A 16,576-nucleotide genomic window follows, 5' to 3' on the forward strand; every position below is an offset into this window, starting at 1 on the left:
AGTGGTAGTCAACCTGGTCCCTACCGCCCACTAGTGGGTGTTCCAGCTTTCATGGTGGGTGGTAGGGGTTTTGTCCCCTACTTTATAAATCACCATTACTGTGGAAGCAGTGGGTGGTTAGAGAAAACTTTACTACTAACAGAGATATAAAAGTGGGCGGTATAAAAAGGTTGACTACCCCTGGTTTAGAGCATAGGTGTCAAACTCGCAGGGTCATGTTGCCATCACGTAACATATTGCAACATTTTCCCCCTTTGCGGAGCTGGGGCAGGCATGGCCTGTGTATGATGCATCTGGCCGGTGCATCTGGCTGCCAGTTTGACACCCATGGTTTAGAGGGACAAAATCAAGAACACATTATTTGGGAACTAGAGATTATGTTCCAACAGAAACTAGGCAGGCAAGAAATATGAATTCTCCGCTTAATATTTTGTAGCAATTACTTTGTTTCTACTAACCCTCTCTCACCTGTACAGGTAGTTAGGTCTGTTTCCTGCAATGACAGCAACAGGTACATCAAAAACTTTGTTGTCTTTCAGCTAAAAAAAAGAACACCAGAAACAGAAATATAAGATACCAAAACCCCTTTTCCCACCCATTGCACCTTTTATTTTTGTTTCTTCTTAAGGAAGCGTTTCTCAACATTGGCAACCTCCAGAATGGATGGCTGGAGAAATCAGGGAACTGAGATCCATTCATCTTCAAGTTACCAAGATTAAGAAATTGAAGGGGAAAACTGGGAACAAGCATTTTTCCTTGCCTATAGTTTCAGACTTAGATTATGAACTCAAACCAATATTTTGTGACCACTTCCATAATTAGGATTGTATGAGTAAGTTTTAAAGTGTGCTACTTATGTGTTGCAGAATTCAGAAAAGATTTCCAGTAGTATTTATATTTGTCTCATGTATCTCAAATTCGGAGAAGTAGGCACTTGGCAAAGAAGGAAGGAGATTGGAAATAAAGTAAAAGACAGAAAAGGTAAAAAATAAGTAAGTCATGAAGATAAATACAAAAATCAGATGAATATAAAAGATCATTTAAAAAAAAATCTGACTCCCAGCTACACATTCTGGTAAACTTTATTGCCAGATAGATAGATAGATAGATAGATAGATAGATAGATAGATAGATAGATAGATAGATAGATAGATAATCTATCTATCTATCTCACATTAATCATTTGATAGGTCAGTTAAATGTATGTAATTAGATAGAAATTTTGTTTCTAGAAAGAGTTGGTGAAGAAGGCCATTATTGTACTTACTGGATCAGGATTGAACTCTATAGGTGTAGGATCTTTACAGCTGCAGACACTTCCATAACCTTCGACTTTGCTGCAAAAACGCTTTCGCCGCCGATTCAACTCAGTATCTGGCCAATGGCATTCTGCCTCTGTGGAATACATCATATGTATACATATGATTAGCTTGAGATATAGGAGAGCTTTGAGATAGGTAGCCTTTTATCAGCTTATGTTCTGCTACAGTCAGCTCAGAACATTTGTAGGATGTTTCAATCAATGATACCCATCAGCAAAAAAATCATCACTAATGATCAAAGAATTTTGAGTGAATTTTGACTGAAAATTCAAAACATCTGTATGACAAAGAATGCCTGGCTACCAAGCAGAAAATGATTTTTTTAAAGAAACTCTCTTTTGAATATGGAATAACAAAATACGGTCTTGTCTTCAAGGAAGCTTTTAATTTCATTGGATTTGCTTAAGGAGAAACCTAAGAGAACAGCACTGTAAGTCAGCATAATAGCAGCTGCCAATTTCTGAACCTATCCCTAGTCCAGCTAATCATTTTGGGATTCGGTAGAAAATCAGAATGAGAAAACCTAAAACAACATACAGAGGGTCATTGACTTACAACCACAATTGGGATCAGAAACACCTGTCTCTAGGTCAGATGATTCTTAAATGAATCCTGCCTGATTTTGTAATTTTTGTTGTTGTTGTTGCTGCAATTGTAAAACAAATCCAGCTTCTCCCCATTGGACTTTGCTACCAGAAACAGGCTGAGAAGTTTGCATTTGGTGATCACACGATCCCGGAAATCTGCAACCAACATAAATAGGTACCCAAGTTTTGGGGGCCTTCTGGGCCTCAGGGAAGTGTCCTGGGTGAAGCAGTAAGACATCAAGGGGAATTCCAGCATAGCTGATCATAGGAACAGCTGATCGTTGGGAGGGGGGCAAAAAGAAATACTTTAAGGAGTGACTGGGGAGTGAAGAATGCAGTCAGCGATGTCGGGCATGCACGCAATGTTGCATATGCATGATAAGGACTGACTGGGCAGGGAGGGGAAAGGCGGGCAGAGAGGGGCGGGGCCAGCCAGGGGAACAATTTGCCAGTTCTCCGAACTGCGCAGAATCATAACAACCGGTTCTATAGAACCGGTCCGAACCAGTAGAATCCCACCCCTGGGGATGCTGCAACAATCATAAGGGTCAGGACTGATCCCAAATAACTTTTTTAGTGCCACTGTAATTTTGAAATAGTTGTTAAGCGAATGTTTGTAAGCTGAGGATCACCCTGTATTATATTGAGTAGGAACTCAATCTATCCCTGGCTTAGATCTCCGATATTTGTGACAGACAAAGTACTTGACAATTGTTATCCCTCTTCAGCAGAAACTTTACTAGTTTTAGTCTTCTTCCTCAATTCTTTACCTCAGCCAGGTTTCTGATTTCCTAGCTTTTGAGCTGTTCAAGAGTAGTGGCTACTACTCTTTTTGGGAATGAATGACATACCTTCCACAGAGGTTAATTGGACTTCCGTTTTCAGTAAGACTGGCTCTCCCCATGAGGAGAGCAGTGCGGACTTGGCATGTTTCTCACCATAGACTTCACCTACAGAGAACACAACACATTATGGTCAATAGGCAGCCAATAATCATTCATTACTTTGGCTTGTCTACTATTTGATCCCTGATGTAGCAATCAGTCAGTAATCTTACTTTTTCACTAGGCTCCTTTGGACATTTTTACAGTGCAAAATAGAGATTAACAAATGTATTGAGATTTAGTAGCTGACCAGCTGTTGTAAGGCTGATGCTATGAGGATGAATCAGCACGGTTATTAAGACTGAGGATGGGTCCCACAGGGTTTTACCACTTTAAGAAGCTGTCTATATATATGAGGCCATGAGGGGGTGTTCTATCTCCATTGTGTTTCTCTGTGCAGAGTAAAGAAGATTGCTTGCTTGCCAGGTATTTGCCTACCATGTATATTTATGTATATAGCCGTCTTGTATATAAACCACTGTTAAAAGACAAAGCCTCTGTGTGCTGTGTTGTGCTGCTGGGTTGTCTCAAAATAGTAGTCATGCTGCAAACACTCTGACAAATTCCTCTATGGCAGGGGTCTCCAACCTTGGCAACTTTAAGCCTGGCAGACTTCAATGCCCAGAATTCCCCAGCCAGTTGCTGGCTGGGGAATTCTGGAAGTTGAAGTCTATACCAGGCTTAAAGTTGCCAAGGTTGGAGACCCCTGCTCTATGGTACTCAGAGTAGGAGAAGATAAAGACACCCTCAACTGTTGTAGAAGAGGGAAAATTGGTTTAGATATGAAACATTGCAGTTGCCTTTGCCCTTCCCCCATATTATTAACAGAAAAAATCCTCAGCTTCTTATGCTCCAATTTAGTGGGGATGAGAAGTTCCAATATCATGAATGTACAAAAAACAAGCAGCTAGAGCAGAGCCAAATATTTGCCTGATTAATATACTTCTCCTTGAAAAAGTTACAACCCACCAGGGGCCCTCTCCTGCGTCCCTTTCTCCCCTGGAGATTTCTGCCCCTGCTCAATTCTGACCTCCTTTCTTCCCCACAAATGTCCACATGTCTCGCCAGCTGAGGGAAGCTGCAATCTGGCTCCCTAAACTCTTCAGGAGACTCTTGGCTGTGTCTTTAAGGTGGAAGGAGCCCTCATCCTGAAAAGGAAGAAATCCCACAATATTAATAGAGATACATGGCTTATATATTCTTTAAGCATTAAAGAATCATTCAATGCTGCCTCGGTTCTTTTAAGCCAGGGGTCTCTTCAGCTTTGCTGGTTGAGGATTTCTGGGAGTTGAAGTCCACAAGTTTTAAAGTTGCCTAGGTTGGAGACCCATGTTTTAAGCTATAAAGCTTCATTATTATTATTTTTAAACTTGTAATAAGATGTCAAAGTAACACTTATTTTTTTTGCTTTTCTGGTGTGTCATATAATTTAAGATTAAATAATTTAAGATTAAATTTAAGATTTAATAATGAAAGATTATTATAAAATTATAATATAAAATTAACAAGATTAAATTTTCAGATACAATCCAAAATTAATGTTTAATAGTGGCACAATCCCCTTTTCTTCTCTTATCAAAGTGTTTCTAGCTTCATTAGATGGTGTTCAAGTGAAACAAGAAATTTAATTTCTGTTAAATATCAGCTATCCGGAAAAAAAATTGCAACACCAATTTAAACTTACCTTAATTGTGAAGATAAGGACGCGACCCTTGGCCACCATGTTGAGGAATAGGACCATGGCCTCATCTTCATGGGGAGAATAGGTGTCAAAAACCCGCTTTGCCATCACATGGCCCTACAAAACAATCCAAAATTGTAGTTGGATCACTTCTTCTCAAACTGTGATCTCCCAAATATATTGGGACTGCCAAGTGTTTTTTTTTGGAACTGACGTTGAGACATCAATATGCAGCAGATTTTGTTCAAATATAAAGACAAACTTCTTGATTTGCACTGTAATGTAATAATCTACCTACAGAGGTTGCGGACTTTCTATTGATGGAGATTTTTAAGAAGAGACTGAGCAGCCACCTGTCATGGACGATTTAACTGGCTTTCCTAATAATTGCAAAGGTTAGGACTAGATCAGGGCTGTCAAACTCCCGGCCCATGGCCTGGATGCATCACATGCTGGCCACGCCCATGCTCAGTATAGTGAAGGGGGAAAAAGTCCCGTTACGTCATGTGACTTGATGACATGAGTTTGACACCCCTGGACCAGATGATCCTTTATGGCTCCTTCCAACTCTTTACAATTCTATGTCTGCAACAGAGGAAATATGTTAAAAACATCTGGCAGTTTTTTCCAAATGAATCCAAATAAGGAAATATTTCTGTCCTCTCCTCCCCATTATAACATTGTATTCTAGCATGTATTATCCCAGTTCATTTTCTTAAAGAAAATGAACTGTCACATTCAGGCAGCTGTGGAGAGCTCAATGCCAGGGAAGGTCCACTGGCTATAAAAACAAGACTTCCCAACCATGCATCTTACAGGCTTGGAGAAAGTCGGAGGGGAGGAAATTGGCATTTAGAAATTCCTTCCCCTAGTAAAGAAACTTAACTGGAAATACAGAATGGTGAGCACCTTTTTAGTATAGCCAGTTGGGAAGTGTCATCACCATTGTAAGCCCATTGAATTGGATGAAGTCTGGTGTAATTCAGGGAGGGTAGCATGTAGGTAGTCCTTCACTTACAACCATAAATGAGCTTGCAATTATGGTCTTACGTCATTCCAGTTGTTAAGTGGGCCACCATGTGACATCTGATTTTATGACCTTTTTTGCAGTTGTTGTTAGATGAACTGACATTCTAAACTGTGATCACATGGAGGACCCTGTAAAAAACCTGTATGACCCTGTATGACCCAGCCATAAATGCAGGCCAGTTGTCGAGTGTCCAAAATATGGTCACATGACCGATCGCCCCCGCCAGCCATTGAAATCCAAGTCTTAAGTACCTTTTGGAGGGTGTGGGGGGGGGCATCCTAACTTCAAATGTGTTTGTAACCCAAAAATTGCGTTTATTATCTAGACTTCCTTTTAAACTTAGCTTTAGTACTGGGCAACACAGGCCTGACATAGTGCTAGAGGTCTAGAAACTTGGCAAAACCTCCAGTGGAGTTTAAAAGACTTTTGTACAACTCTGACCAAAAACCCAGAACGCTGATCAAAAAAAATCTACTCCAAAATACAGCTGTTTGGGACTTCAGTGATGGCTGAATAATAGTTTTGTGGAAATGTAAGGAATTGCACGTTGTCTTTTTGTCAGGAAAAAGGGAGCATATTGACCTCATTTAGGTCAGATTATGCTCTTCATCACTTACTGTGGCCTGATTTAACACAATGACATGGATGCCTCTGCCTTGTTCCCGCGCTTCGTCTTCTAAAACCTGTACAGTAACAAAATAAATTGTTATCAAACTATCCTTTTCACACCTGTTACGCTTATTAGTCCTCCCTTGTTTCTTGTATATCAATTTCTTCCAGAAATATTCTACAGTGATGTTTTGTAACCTAGAATGCCTCTGAACTAGCTTATGCAATTTAGTTGTGCTCTTTATTCAGAACATAATCCAGCACATTGGAAAGAGTTATACTAATAAGTTGGAAGGTGAGATATAAAAACATTATAAGCAGTGGTATTCAGCAGGTTCTGACCAGTTCTGAAGAACCGGTAGCAGAAATTTTGAGTAGTTCAGAGAACTGGCAAATAAACACCTGTAACGGGAGATTTTATAGTATCCTTCCCTGCCACACCCACCAAGCCACGCCCACAGAACCGGCAGCAAAAAATTTTTGAATCCTACCACTGATTATAAAGTGAAAGCAGCTCATGAAATTGTTTCATGATAGGCATATCTCTATATGTGGGTATGCAAACACAAAGGTAAAACACACCATAACTCTCCTGGATTCCTTACAAAACCACCATTCTTGTAAACTGTAATCAGAAAATGTGCTCACTTTGTATTAATGAACAGACTGCTCTTTAAAAAACATTGCTTTGTTCCATCACCATGAATACATCCACTGAGAAATTTTATTAAAAAATAAAAGACCATCCAAAGACACAAACTGAGTATCATATATTTTAAAGTTACTAAATGTACTAGCTGGCCTAATAGGACACAATAAAACTGAAAGCCTGAATACACACGCACGCACGCACACACACACACACACACACACACACGGTCAAATAATGCAGGAAGAGACTGCCCAATTCAAGAAGCACCCTGCTCTCCTCCATAGTAAACCATGTGAGAATTTATTATTGCCCTGATTCTTGCATCTTACAGCTGCAGTGCAGATTCTCACCGTGGTCCCATCAACGGCAACATAAACCTTGGAGCGACTGGAATAGACCTCAATGTCCAGAACTTTTCTGCTATTGATAGGCCGCCGAGGGATCTCTAGCTTCTGCAAACCTTCATCTAGGAAATGAGAGAAAGCACCATATTTTACATTCTTATGGCCATAAGTTTATTGTTCTTTATCCTCTGGTAATTTCCCCTTAGATTATGAACATTATGAAAGGCCTTCTGTATACAGATGGTCTTCATTTAGCAACTACTTCCAATAGCGACCATTCACTGTTATGACAGTAACGAAAAATACCTTTGTGATCACACCTCACATTTACGAGCTTCTCAGATTTGTAAAGGAAAGGAAAGCTGACGTAAGATTGTAAGCATAATTGGGATATGACTTAGTGACTGCTTTGCTTACTGACAGAGTTGTCAGTCCCAATGTAGACACCGAACAAGGACTAGCTGTATACCAACAAGTATGGTGAGGTTGACTCATGAAAGCACAAATAGAACATTTGACGTGGAAGCAGGTGGCATTATCTCCAAAGGACATCATGTTGTCTATTTAAAAAGCAAACTAACGTTTTCCTTCCATTTAGCTTTTAACAGCCTGCAGCATAAGATTAAAGACTTCAACAGAGTTGTTACTTGATTTTAAAATTTTAGGTGTAATGATTACCTGGTAAAACTAGTTTAAATTACTTGGTTTTCATTTGTAAATACAAGAAATCCAAACTGCTTCCAGTTCTGCTTCCCTTTGACACTTAAATCAATTTTCTGCTGGCCATATTTTCTGACAGAAGTCAGAATATAAACCACGGCAACCTACTTGCTTAATTTTACCTGAAAATTAAACAAGGTCTGGAAGGTATTACCAGTCCATTGTTATATATATTAAGAAATCATGTCTTTCTCTAAACTATCGAAAACTATTTTGCAAGCAAAACTATCAAGAATTTAGACCATGTTCAATGCTCCTATAAGTAGGAATATGGGATGGGATTTACTAATCAGTAATGTTGCATGGAAAATTCCATTTTCCAATCACAGAGCAGTCTACATTCCCTAGAACATTCTTTTTCTCCCAGAACGTGACTACCAACCATACAGTACATTCTAATACCACCATCTAATCACATTTCCTGCTCACCATAATCCTGAGCTGATTCTTCTTCTTCACTGGCTGCTCTTCTAGTGTCCAAGATCAACTTTATGTTCACAATAACAGTTACCAGCAAGAAAAGGACGGCTCCCATCTGTAAGGCAAAAGTCTCCATTATTAGATTAGGAAAAATACATTTGGAAAACCTGATGCTTGAAACACCTTCATGGCGAAAACACAGATTTTTATGCTAGACATAACAGGAAAGACATAGCACTGGAAAAGTTAGTGACAAGAGTTTTTGGACTTGTAAAAAGTCTCCCATTGTTCTTTAGGGATGAATTTTAGTTCCTGCTTCCACTTATCCCTTTTTTTTTTTCTTTTAAAAAAGTCTCATTTTACATACTGGCAGGCCTTTCTATCACTGTGTATCATGTACTTCCGTGATCATGTATAAGGATGAAATAGAGGAAAATACTGAATGTCCTGCAGGTTACATCCAGATTTCTACAGTAGCTGTTTATTCCTTAAAACTGAATTGCTGACTTTTGATTATGGAAATCAATTTTTGGATTAAGTGGCATTTGACATAAATATGGAATGTTTTCCATCATTTATTAATGGAAATAAATAAGTGGCATACAGCTCTTTAAGTGGACTGCATTCACGTCCCTTAATAATAGTTGTGACAATAGCCGGTCATGTCATACATTCATCTGTGTTTAGTATCACCCTTAAAATACAACACTTAAAATATAATTCTGACCTCTCCCCACCATGCTTTTAGATGACTCTGAGACCTTGGCATCTGATGCTTAAAGTACAACTCTCAGAACTGCCATCCCACATGGTCTTTGCTGTCTGAAGAATTCTTTTTACCACAACAGGTTCAAAAAGGCTGCCTTCCCTGACAAATTATGAACAAATTTTAGAGTAGTGAAAACAAGCTACTTGATAGGAACATGGAGTCACAGCAAAGGTGCAAACTGCAGTAAGATTTTCTTAGTGGAGCATGCACAATCCATGAAACAAAAGGCTGGGTAATATGAAGGCATAGTCTCAGAGAAGAGAGCTGTCTGTACAAAATGAGTATCATTTATGCTTTCTATCTCAGAGAAAACTCCCAAATAAAGTTCACTGAATTTTGCTTATAAAATCAGAATGCCTCTTATTGTTCAGTCTATCTTCATGGTTGTTCTCTTTCACGACAACAGCCGTAAAAGTAGAGCAGCAGTCCCTAGCTTTTGTGGTCTGTGGATTGACTTTAAATCTTGAGAATGTAATGCATGGCAATGCGTGGATGACAAACTGACAAGCACAAATAAGCACAAATAAAGGCAGAGTCTTGAGCATCAAACATAAAATATTTTTTTTCGGAACATAATTTTATGCTATAGCATAATATAGCTCACACACATACGGTAATTGTACACTACTTGCCAAATGATCAGCATTAGAAAGTCTCTGTAATTGCACCAAAATTCTGTCCCATCACTATGGATTAGAAGCTTTTGTTTCCCTAGGTGGTTGTAGTGCAGGTATGAATAGATTTTCATTGGATACTATGTAATGTATTTTTTTTTAACTTCCCTGTGTTTCTGTCTGTACCCTCAGATTTCACATCAACAATCTTAGGACTTAATCATTAATCTTTATCTGTGGGTCAGGATTCACATCACATCTAAAATATAGCTGGAAATCAAAAAGATTTAGAGACATCCAGTGTATTTCAATAGTGATCTCTGATGGGGATTAAAGTCAACTTGGACATTTCTGAAGGAGCGGGGACAACACTGAAGCTGAGAATCTGACCTGAGGGCAGAGACTGGCCAGTAAAATCTCTTCGGATCAAGAAAAGATTGTGAGATAAGCCCATATTTACTCCAGACAGCTGCTCCTCAAGACTAAGCTGCCTGAACAAAAGCTTTTGCAATCAGCTCCTGAGCCAATTAGGAGTTGTGGTATTCCATCCTCATTCACAATTGCCTATATGGATATTAAATCCACCCGTGCTCATTTATTAGCCACCTTTGAATATAACTAATCTACAGGTAGAGATTTCCTTTTCAACAACACTCCCCCCAAGTCAGTGTGACTTTTTTTCCTCTGTATTACAAAAATAAAAAAGAGATTAAGGTTCAGAGATTCAGGAAACGTTGGCACAAAATTTAACCAACAAATGATTTAAGAATTTTTTTAAAAAACGGACAAAGTTAACTTTTATTTTTACTATGCTTATTTTTGGTGAAAATTCTTTTGTATAAACTTGAATTAAGGTAGCCAAATGGATCAGACCTTCATGGGAATGCTTTCCATTTTAAAGTTAAAAATAAGACAAAGGTGTTAATAAAAATATGAAAATACAAGATCAAATAAAATTTATAAATAAAATGGGCTTCAAAATTGAGAAATAAAGCATTTGAGCATTATATTGAAAAATATGAACTGTTTCTTCATTCTATTACAATATTTTCCCCAACAAGAAATTCTAAAATCATTTAACTACATGTCCTACAATTCATATGCTTACATATGTTCAAATTTTCCTAATTTCCTATTGGGCACAAAATCTTCCCACAAGAAACCAACTTCTCTTGTACTTAATTTATATCAACAGGAAAAGAATATCACTCTTGCTCTCATTATATGGTAACAAAATGCTATGTGCAGAATATGTCACATTTGCACAACATATTGTATGGTACTATAATGATTAAGTTTCTGGTGATGAAGGCACAAAGAGCATATAGGTTTCTATGGGAACCTGGCCACATATAGCTATGGAGTCAGGATCTCCTGCAGCACTGACAGCTTTGTATTAAATTTGCTATTTTAAGACACTGGGATCCAAACAAGATATTGCAATACATTTGTCATACCTTCCTGACTGCTGCACTGTCAGTCTCTAAAATGTAGTAGGATAAATTTATCCCCTTTGTTTAGGAAGATAAAATGTCTAAGAAATCCATTATTAGTCACAAATCATCAGCAGTAAATCCAAAACAGAATTGGGAACTGCATTTCAGAAAGCCATTTTCCATTCTATGTTCTCCTACAAATGTTTAATGACTTGGATTTGGGAGGCCCACAGCAGACTACATAAGGAAAAGTGATTTGGTTATATAATAGGTTGAGGGTGTAAGAGAAACCTAGATTTCCCCAGTTCACTTCAAATCATTTTTGGGGTCTTTGGGTGAACACATTTTGTTTTCATACGGAACAACTGGCATGTCTGCAACCTACCTAGCATCACAGGAAAAAATGCCTATTAGTCCACAGTGGATTTTGATCATGGCAATCACAACTAACATGGAGCTGAAAGTTTGTCAAGTTCATGTGTGCATTTATCTTGAAGTATCAATATATGGATTGCATGCATATTAGAATGTATTTAGGTAAGTAAATAAGTAAGGAAGGAAGGAAGGAATTTTTTTACTTTATAAAACCTTAGCCTTTCCTTGAAAAATCATAGCCCTTCCTCATAAATCTGCCCAATGCACATTACTTAAAAAAAAAACCCCAAACCTAAACCAGACAGTAGCCATAGAGTTTTGTATCAGAAATGATGCCAATGATTTACTGTATCTCAATGCAAGTCCACTATCAGGATTTCAACTGGATAAATCAATTAATGAAGGCTTTAATTCAAGGGTCTTCAAACTTGGCAAGTTTGAGACTTGTGGACTTCAGCTCCCAGAATTCCTGAGCTAACATGACTGGAGGAGGAATTCTGGGAGTTGAAGTCCACAAGTCTTAAAGCTGTCAAGTTTGAAAACCCCTGATTTAATTGTTCTTAGTGGTTAAATTATGAACTGCTGCTCTTCCCTCGGCCAGTACTACAACTTTGATGTACTTGTATATAACCTGACAAAAAGGAGAAATCAAGATATATGGTTGCCCTGCTAGAGGAGCGGATTGGACCAGAACAGTGGCCTTTTGGGCACCAGGGACTCGTTCCGTGGAGAAAGGTTTTTCCACAGACAAGAAGGGGGTGTGGTTTTGCATGCTGCCTGCATTCTGCGCATGGGGCTTTTTATTTATTTATTTATTTGATTTGTCAATCACTTACAAGATAATAGGTATAAGTATAAACATGAGTAAGAATACAGGAAATAGGTACGAATAAATGGGGGCAATATGACAGGGACAGTAGGCATGATGGTGCACTTATTCACGCCCCTTACAGACCTCTTAGGAAAGGGGTGAGGTCAACAGTGGATAGTTTAAGGTTAAAGGATTGGTGGGTTAGAGGATGTAACAACAGAGTCAGGTAGTGCATTCCAGGCATTGACCACTCTGTTGCTGAAGTCGTACTTTCTGCAATCGAGTTTGAAGTGGTTTACATTGAGTTTGTATCTCTTGTGTTTGCTTGTTTGCATGGCCTCGTTGCTGGTTGGGAACCCCTGGACTAGAAGGCCTCTGAGGTCTCTTCCAATTCTGTTATTCTGTTATATGAATCTGTTTAAATGAACTAATTATCGTCCCACATCCAATGCAAGCATTAACAGGGTCCTCAGCAGGAGCTTTTGCCCATCCTATTCCTTGTCAGCAAAAGTACCTGAGTACCAAGTTGCTTTGCAAAAAGGAAAAGAACAAAGAACACTCTAATTATTTCTGGCTTCCAATATCCTTTCAGATGCAGCACAAACTTAACTATCGCTTCTGAATAAGGCATAATTGGCTTGATTACGCATACAACATTACAATGTGTGCATTACAATCTGTAACAGACCCATTCAACTGTTTGGTTAAAACCATAAAAGCAATGCAAGTGAGTTTTAGATGTATCAATACAGACAGATAAATCACATGTAAAGGTGAAGGCAAAGAAAATTCTATGTTCAGACAGACAATAGACACTGGATACATTGTAGCATCAGTGAGTTTCAATGAATCTACAAAAAAGTTCTGTCTAGCTGCAAGCTAGGAAGCTTCTGTGAAGCACAGATCTCCTCTTAAGGCAACCTTACTTGTTCTGGATTTAAAATACTAGCACATTATCCCCAATGTAGTACTACTATTCTGAAAATGCTGGAGGAGAATTTACAGTCCAGTGCATTTAGAAATCACCACCCCAAAACAGGATTTGTAGCAAGTGGGAAACAAATTACTATGTTACAAAAGGATCTTCATTTCCCCTGAAGTGAAGTTGGTTCTAATCCTTTTGGTCTTCTGGAAGAGGCCTCAAAACATGTTTTTTTCCCCCCCATGAGTCTGGGAATCTCTTGGTACCAGGGTAAACTGAACCATGTGGAACATTCTGATTCTAACTTTCTTGTGATCTTATTTGTGTTTGATTATATAAGTATTTTAAATGGTTTTATTATATGTTCTAATTCTTGATTTTTATTGTACTCTGCCCAGCTGGTCATCTTATGTAAGATGGATAGTTTAATTTACAGTACAGATTTCTGTTTTTGTGTAAGCTCTGAACCACTTCTTTTCAAAACATGCACTCATACAATCAAAATAGGATACAATTTATGAATTTGTAATTATCAGATGTATCAGTCCGGAAATGGTTCAAAAACCCTTTATTACAGCTTTTTATATATTTAATGCAAAGTGCATGCAATTGGCCTTCAGGCAGAAAAATAAACTAAACAGAAAAAAAGTAGATGAACCTCCAAAAGAAACAAATTTAGGAGATCACATGACCTTGTTTGACACATTAAAGAGACACAAATGTCTTAATGTATTATGCTGAGTAATTCTTACTGTAACATGAGCTTTCACGGCCTGCACTCTTGCCTGAAGAACAGCTTGAATTATAATAGATCTGCTAGCTTGCAAAATCCTACACCATCCTGTCTTTCCAAAGCAGTGCATCCATTTGTGTAAATAGGCTCTTGAGGCTATATAAAGAATATCACCTCCACGTGATTCCATTTCAAGGATTACTGTTCCTTTAAACACTATAATCCAGAAGTATATAAAGCCAAAGACCTTTGCTAAGCACTTTATCAGATATAATGTTCCCCATTACCAAATTATCTAAACAGGAGGAGGAGGAATAGGGCATCTTTTCACCTGGCACAATCTTCTGAGTGCCCTCTGATTTGTCAACTTGTACTTCCAGGCCAGGTACCAGCTGCGTTTCTTCCACGGCTTGGGTTGTGGGTTAGGCTTCCATTCATCCATCACAGCAGGGCAAAATGGATAGAAGTAGGCAACATGAGGTAACTCTTACCATCTGCTCTTCCCTGGTTGAATTCTTCAAGTTAAACCTGGCAGGACAAAGTAAACAAAATGAAAGGAAGAGCTGGTCATATTTAGGTTCAAATGCCTGAGAGAATGTTTTGCTGGGTTTTTTTTTTTAACCCCAAGTTTATACAAATATTTAATTAACATAATTTATTCTGGGCAGCACACTTGCAAGTTTGCAGAATGTAATGGTGTGACAAGGACAGACTGAAAGGGATGACAATGAATTCTTTGTCAGGGAAAAACTAAAAGAAGAATGAAGACTGTTGAACAAGGAGCCAAGCAAAGGACTTCGAGTTCTATGCCATATGCCCCCCACCAAATCATTTACTATATTCATATTGTGTACATATATGTACAATCCCCGCCCCAGAAAACATATTTTTAGATTAACAGAAGTAGATGTTCGAGACAAGCAGAAAATGGAAGGGGGAGGCAAGATCTTGGAGGCATCCAGAAAAGTTTGTCCCATTTCCATTCTCAGAAAGATAAAATTAAAAGAAAAAAAAACTGAACTTGCTAGAAATGGCATGGGGGCTGATCTAAGTTTGCAATGCTTGTAAAAGAACCAGATCTAGCTCTGAATTTCCCATATAGAACCATCCTGCCAATCAATCCTGCTAAGAGAGTTCAGTGAATTTCCTTCTGATCCAGATCTCTAGATTACACATCAAAGTGATAAAATATTATAGATTGTTTTCATCCTTTAGAATCAGCATCTGTGCTAAGGTTTCATCACCCTAAGGATATTTTCTGGAGGACTTTTTTTTCCCAAATAGCTTTTTCCTCAATCTGCTATCTACCATATTCTGGACTTCTGTTTCCTAGTATGATTTGATTGTTGATTGTAGCCTATGACTATCATTAAGTGTTGTACTTTATGATTCTCGACTCCTGAAGAATGTATCTTTTCTTTTATGTATACTGAGAGTATTTACACCAAGACAAATTCTTTGTGTGTCCAATCACACTTGGCCAATAAAGTATTCTATCTATCCATCCATCCATCCATCCATCCATCCATCCATCCATCCATCCATCCATCCATCCATCCACCCACCCACCCATCCATCCCATGAAGCTCTTAATGACCCGAAAGTCCCATTCATTGACATTCCAGCCAGAGAATTATAGGGGTAAAATCTGTACAAAACATCCGTTTTCTACTACCCATGACGTTTTTTCCCCCCAACCCTTCTCACAAACGACCTCAACCCAAAGCAAGCTCATTATCAAGAGTTACATTCATCAAGGAAAACGGGAATGCCGCCTGGAGCTCTTGAATAAAAGGCGGATAAGCGGTCAACAAACAAAAACAAGCAGCAATGCCCACGCAGGAGAGGCGGGAGGAGAAGAAAGGCAGCACTGGCTCCCAAACAAAGGAGCCGGGCAATCCTACAACTGTCTCAAAACAAACCCCATGCGTGGGCCGGACGATCTCTTTCCTCCTACCATCCACCCGCCTGTTAATAAACAAGGCGGGTTTGGAAAGCGCCTTAAAAGGGAAACTAATTAATAAGCCGGAGGAACCGTTTCCCCCAGAATACAAACGGAAGGGGGGTGGATGATGATGATGATGATGCAAAATGAATCGTCAGAATCTGGGAAAGGACACCCCCACCCCTCCCGCTTTCCCAAGCAAATCCTTTTCATTTTCAAACACACACACACACACACACACACACACCCCTTGCCGTTCTCCACTTACCAGCGCTGAGCCCCGCCAAGCCAGCCGCGGAGCTTTTCCCCATAGCCCAGCGCCCGCGCCCGCAGAACTCCAGCCGCCCCTGCCCGAGCGCGGGTGGCAACCCCAGCTGCCGATACCTTTGCTCGGAAAAGCTGAACTGAGCGCGTCGCTCGGCTTCCGGCGCGGGATATCAAGGTTACAAGCCCGGCTCTTAAAGGAGACGGCTCAAAAGCAAGGCAAGTGGCCAAGTTGGGATAGGCGGAGCGGCCGGAGAAGAGGCGAGGCCTCTCTCCTTTTCCAATTGTGCTTGGCGGCGGCAGAAAACAGCTGCAAGAAAACAGCCGCAAACCTATGATTGGTTATCTCGGTTGTCTATTCAAATTGGGGCCCCTCCTTTGAAAGTGGCCGCGGGGGCGGGAATACTCCATCCAGCAGTCAGTCAGTCAGTCTCTCTCCCTTCCTACCCGCACCCCCC

General features: G+C 39.4%; 1 protein-coding gene across 1 annotated transcript in view; it reads right to left on the reverse strand.

The window, feature by feature from the left end:
- POMGNT1 (protein O-linked mannose N-acetylglucosaminyltransferase 1 (beta 1,2-)) overlaps positions 1–16,287 on the reverse strand; it is a 28,834-nt gene extending 12,547 nt beyond the window's left edge. The window contains exons 1-10 of the mRNA XM_026707030.2: positions 16,123–16,287; positions 14,241–14,437; positions 8,259–8,364; positions 7,116–7,231; positions 6,122–6,187; positions 4,478–4,591; positions 3,824–3,941; positions 2,761–2,859; positions 1,268–1,395; positions 469–539 (exon numbers count right to left, since the gene is read on the reverse strand). Of these exons, the coding sequence (XP_026562815.1) occupies positions 469–539; positions 1,268–1,395; positions 2,761–2,859; positions 3,824–3,941; positions 4,478–4,591; positions 6,122–6,187; positions 7,116–7,231; positions 8,259–8,364; positions 14,241–14,351 (929 nt within the window). The 5' untranslated portion in view covers positions 14,352–14,437; positions 16,123–16,287. The remainder of the gene's footprint in view (positions 1–468; positions 540–1,267; positions 1,396–2,760; positions 2,860–3,823; positions 3,942–4,477; positions 4,592–6,121; positions 6,188–7,115; positions 7,232–8,258; positions 8,365–14,240; positions 14,438–16,122) is intronic.
- Between the last annotated feature and the right edge of the window lie 289 nt (positions 16,288–16,576).

Source organism: Pseudonaja textilis, chromosome 3 (genome assembly GCF_049901715.1).
Source record: "Pseudonaja textilis isolate UNSWEBS1 chromosome 3, rPseTex1.2, whole genome shotgun sequence".
Lineage (NCBI taxonomy): Eukaryota > Metazoa > Chordata > Lepidosauria > Squamata > Elapidae > Pseudonaja > Pseudonaja textilis.